The following is a 4454-nucleotide window of genomic DNA, read 5'->3' as shown; positions in this document are numbered from 1 at the left end:
ATTTCCTTCCTTATCAATTTACAAGTATTTTATAAATTTTAAATTATTTTATATTCTTTTTAATTAATTAACAACAAAAAAGTTGCAAGTATAACAAGAAGAAGAAAAATTACTCATACGCACTGCAGTTGCAAAAATTTGAAATAATAATTGACAAACTTGTTCAATTATATATGTAAAATGATAATTAGTTGAGCTCGTAAAAAGTAATTAATTATTAATTTTAAATATTAAATTCTTAAAATATGTTCTTTAATTATATATACACTATTTTAGTAGACAACAATAAGATTTTACTTTCAATAAAATTTAACAAAGTTATATACACAAACTTTTGTATCAATCCATCATGATAATTCAATAGAAAAAGGACAGTAAAATGAAAAAAAAATATTTTAATAATATTTTATAAACTACAAGTTAAGAATTTATATTTTATATAGCCTATGTATTGTAGCCAAACTCAAGTAGGACTTTAGAATAGCTAAGTAATTTATGTCTAAGATTTACTGTAAAGATATATATTGCCCTTGCCATATTATGTTTTACAATTGATATCTAGAAAATACAATAAGAACTTAGACTGTCAGATACATATCTGTTATTTTTAACCGATTAACTTTTGAGCTATGTAGATGAATAAATTAATCGATTTAAATTTGAATATGTTATACATACCTATGTGTTCTTAGAAGAAATGCTTTTTCAAATTTTTGTTTTTAAAGTTTAATTTGGTAATATTTGAAATATTGTATATTGAATATAGCCGTATCTTTAACTAAGAAATTCAATTAGTTTAATATATTAATAATAAATTAAATTAATATTTTTATTGAACTTTTAAATTTAAAAAACAATTTTATTCATTTGAAAATATAATTGTTATAAAATTTCAAAATCGAGCTAATAGAATTGTAACGAATGTTACTTTCAGAAATTTAAATCTAAAGGTTTTATTCCGAAATTGACTTTCTTATGAATAAACGTTAAGATTTAGCCACTTTTTGAAATTTACTTTCACAAAAAAATTAATTATAATTAAAAACATTTATTCATTTATAAGCCTATACTTGCAAGGAAGCAATAAGATAAAAAATTCAATATGTTTTTTTTTCAAATTTTCTTCATGTGTACTTAAAATTTTTTGTATATTTTCAATATATTTATTTTCCACACTTTTTGTCTTCTTTTAAAATTTGTGAAGGACTTTAATTTCGTTTGAATATTTGCTTATAAACGACTTCTGATAGATGACTGGAATATGCGTTAAAATTTCCAATGACGATCACTTTTCATTCACAGTAGATCGCTTATCGCTTTGCAATTGTTGCTGTTTTGCATGTAAATTGGAGACTTTAGCAAGAGACTTGTCGTTTTTTCCCGCACTTCGAAGTGGCTAAATATACCTAATGTTTTTAGTTATAACAAAAATAATTTGTATTCATATATTAAAAGTAATTAAAATGAGTCAGACAGAAAACTTAAATAAAGTACTCTAGTATATATAATGATTTTGTACTGGCCATCATGACATAGTTCCTGATATTTAAATTGCATAAAAACTAGAATAAAAATAATTTTTATTTTTTTCCTGATATTAAAACACCTGTTGCTAGTTTTTTTTAGTAAATAATAAGTTTTTAATTTGCATTAAAGTAGTAGTTTTTTTTTACTGAAATGTATACTTTTAAATTATTTAAGTATAATTATGAATTAAATTGCCGTTTAATTGATCTTTGGTTTCAAATATTTTTAAACTATATGCACTTTTTATCTATGTACATACATATTCATATGTATTGTAAAACACCAAATCGCACAGACTAAATTGACTTTCCTTTTTGCATTAGATTTCATTTTTTATTGGATTAAATATTACATTGAATATTCTTATAACCTTCAAATTAATTTGTGAATGTGTATGTGATTACGAAGCAAACTGGATGCACATACCTAAGTAATAAGCTACTATACCTGCATAACAAGAACAAAAATAAAGCTAACACCCCAGTTGTTACCACAAATAACTTGAAACGTTACACGTGCGGGGCTGTTATACAGTAAGATACAATGTATGTACATATATAAAATTTAACAAACTCGTACTCAAACTCAAAATCAAAATTAGATATATTTTTATTATGACTGTATGTACGCAATATTTGCATGAATTGAAGCAACAGTTTGCATCAGCAGTGATAAACAAAAGAAAAGAGCTACAGTAAAACTTTAAGCAGCATCAACAACAACAATAACTCGATTCGCACAAGAAGCAAACATTGCTTTTTGCAATGGTGCGCAAGAGACAAATATGCTCTCTTCAATTAAAAAAAAAAATAATATTTAATTTATATACAAAGACAAAACTTTCAATGAGCATAAAATACAGAAGTGAAAAGCTGAAAAGCTTTTCTTATGCATACACAAGAGAACAGAGTACAGCTTTTTTTGTGTATTAAAGCTTTGCTTTAAAATCTTTCAAAATTATAAAAATATTAACAACAACACTAACAACAAAAAACCTAAATTTTGTTCTATTTCATATTTTGAAAACGTTCAGTTGCTGATTGCATTTCAAAACGTTTACAACGGCTACAGGGTGTTGCTTGCTTAAGTTTTACAAAAAAAAGTATTCAAAATAATAAAGTCAAAATTGAATTACATATAAAATCACACAAAATATAATCTCAATAATTATTTGTTTAAAACTATTGTTACTTAAAAGTGTTAAGCAAAACTCTTACAAGCTCTTACAAGCAATAAAGACGACAATAATTAAATTAAATTAAATTAAATAATTATTATAAATTGTTAAATTTTTGACTAATATTTATTATAAAAAAAATAAGTTATTTCTCAAAGCAAAAATAAAATGAGTTTTACACGTCAACTTTCTGAAATGAGCGCCAGTGAATTGAACGATGCAATCGATGATACAAATTTTCCACAGGCTCACATCCTGTCTCGTGGACGCAACAATAGTGTTTGTTCTACGAGTTCATCTTCACTTATACTGGATCGTACTTTATCACAAACTGATGAAAGTAATGTTAATGCTGTAATCACTCAAAATGCGATCGATACTTTAATATCAACACCAGTGTCAAGACCGAAGCTTATTTTAAAAACAAACGGCACAATACCAGAAAATGAAGCAAATGATGCAACGCCAAAAACACCAAAAACTCCCAGAACATCAACGACACCAGGTAAAGTCTTTTGAATATACAGACCAAGCCGTAGGAAAAAAGGAAGACAACTGGATTTCTTTTGTAAAAATAATGATATTATAAAGTGGAGTGTGTAATTTTAATTCGTGTAGTATTTTAAATTAAACTATAACATATTATAGAACAATAATTTTAGAATCAATGGGTTCATTAGTATTATTTATGTATCTATCTGTATCTAAACTAAAAACTGAATATTTAAAAATACTAAACAGATTAACCAATGTTTACGTATTTACACATTTTTATGTAGCAAAAGTCAAAGGTTTTCCACTATTTTATTATTATTTAATTATCGAGTGCGATTAGAACCTGTTCCATTTGTTATCAATCCTAAGAGCTTGCAAACACAATATCAACTATGTATATATATGTATATTAAATTAATTTTTATTATATTATTAAATTAATTATTCGTAGAATGAAGATGTTAATAATCGTGATTCTTTTATACATTCACAAATCAATAAAGTTTGATTTGATAATTTCATAAATCATTTATATATATATGCTATTATTATAGATTAATTGATTTTTTTTAAGACTTATTTTTATTTTATTTTACTGATAAGATCTTCAAATGCTTGTTTTTACTAATTCAATTGTGTCTTTTCTTACAGGTCATGAAAATTGTACATTCCATCATGATTTAGAATTGGATCATAAACCGCCAACACGTGAGGCTTTATTACCTGATATGGCCAGATCATATCGTTTATTACTCGGTGGCTTGGGCGAGAACCCCGATCGTCAAGGTCTGTTAAAAACACCAGAACGCGCAGCAAAGGCAATGCTATTCTTTACAAAAGGCTATGATCAAAGTCTAGAAGGTAAGTAGTATATTAAATAAATAATATACCTATATACTATATACTATATATACCTTTATACTATATATACTTCTATAACTTGAATAGATATAGATAAGTTTGAAAGTTTATAAGATATGAACTTTTATTCTTATTAACATATTGGCAAAGAATTGAGAATTTAACTGCCGCATTTCAAAAGCAATTAAGAGTAATATTTTTGCGGAAGTACATAACGTTTGTAAAATTATTTTCATTCGCACTAAACTTTCATAAAAATATATATAAAATATTTGCAAAAGTTGATTACCTGATATTGAAATATAATTAAAAAAAAAATTAGTTTGATAAATTGTTGGTCTTCTTTCAAACCAGTTTGGTTACTTGTTTAATTTAAATTTCATTTTTAAATTTA

General features: G+C 25.0%; 1 protein-coding gene across 1 annotated transcript; it reads left to right on the top strand.

The window, feature by feature from the left end:
* Positions 1-2844: 2844 nt before the first annotated feature.
* On the top strand, positions 2845-4173 carry LOC119674515 (GTP cyclohydrolase 1-like). The gene is made up of 3 exons (XM_038085658.1): positions 2845-3209; positions 3851-4060; positions 4148-4173. Exons 1-3 carry the CDS (start codon positions 2873-2875, stop codon positions 4171-4173), a joined length of 573 nt encoding a protein of 190 aa, XP_037941586.1. The 5' UTR covers positions 2845-2872.
* The last annotated feature ends 281 nt before the right edge of the window (positions 4174-4454 follow it).

Source organism: Teleopsis dalmanni, chromosome 2 (genome assembly GCF_002237135.1).
Source record: "Teleopsis dalmanni isolate 2A chromosome 2, ASM223713v2, whole genome shotgun sequence".
Taxonomy (NCBI): Eukaryota; Metazoa; Arthropoda; class Insecta; order Diptera; family Diopsidae; genus Teleopsis; species Teleopsis dalmanni.
This window is presented reverse-complemented; position numbering and strand designations above follow the sequence as displayed.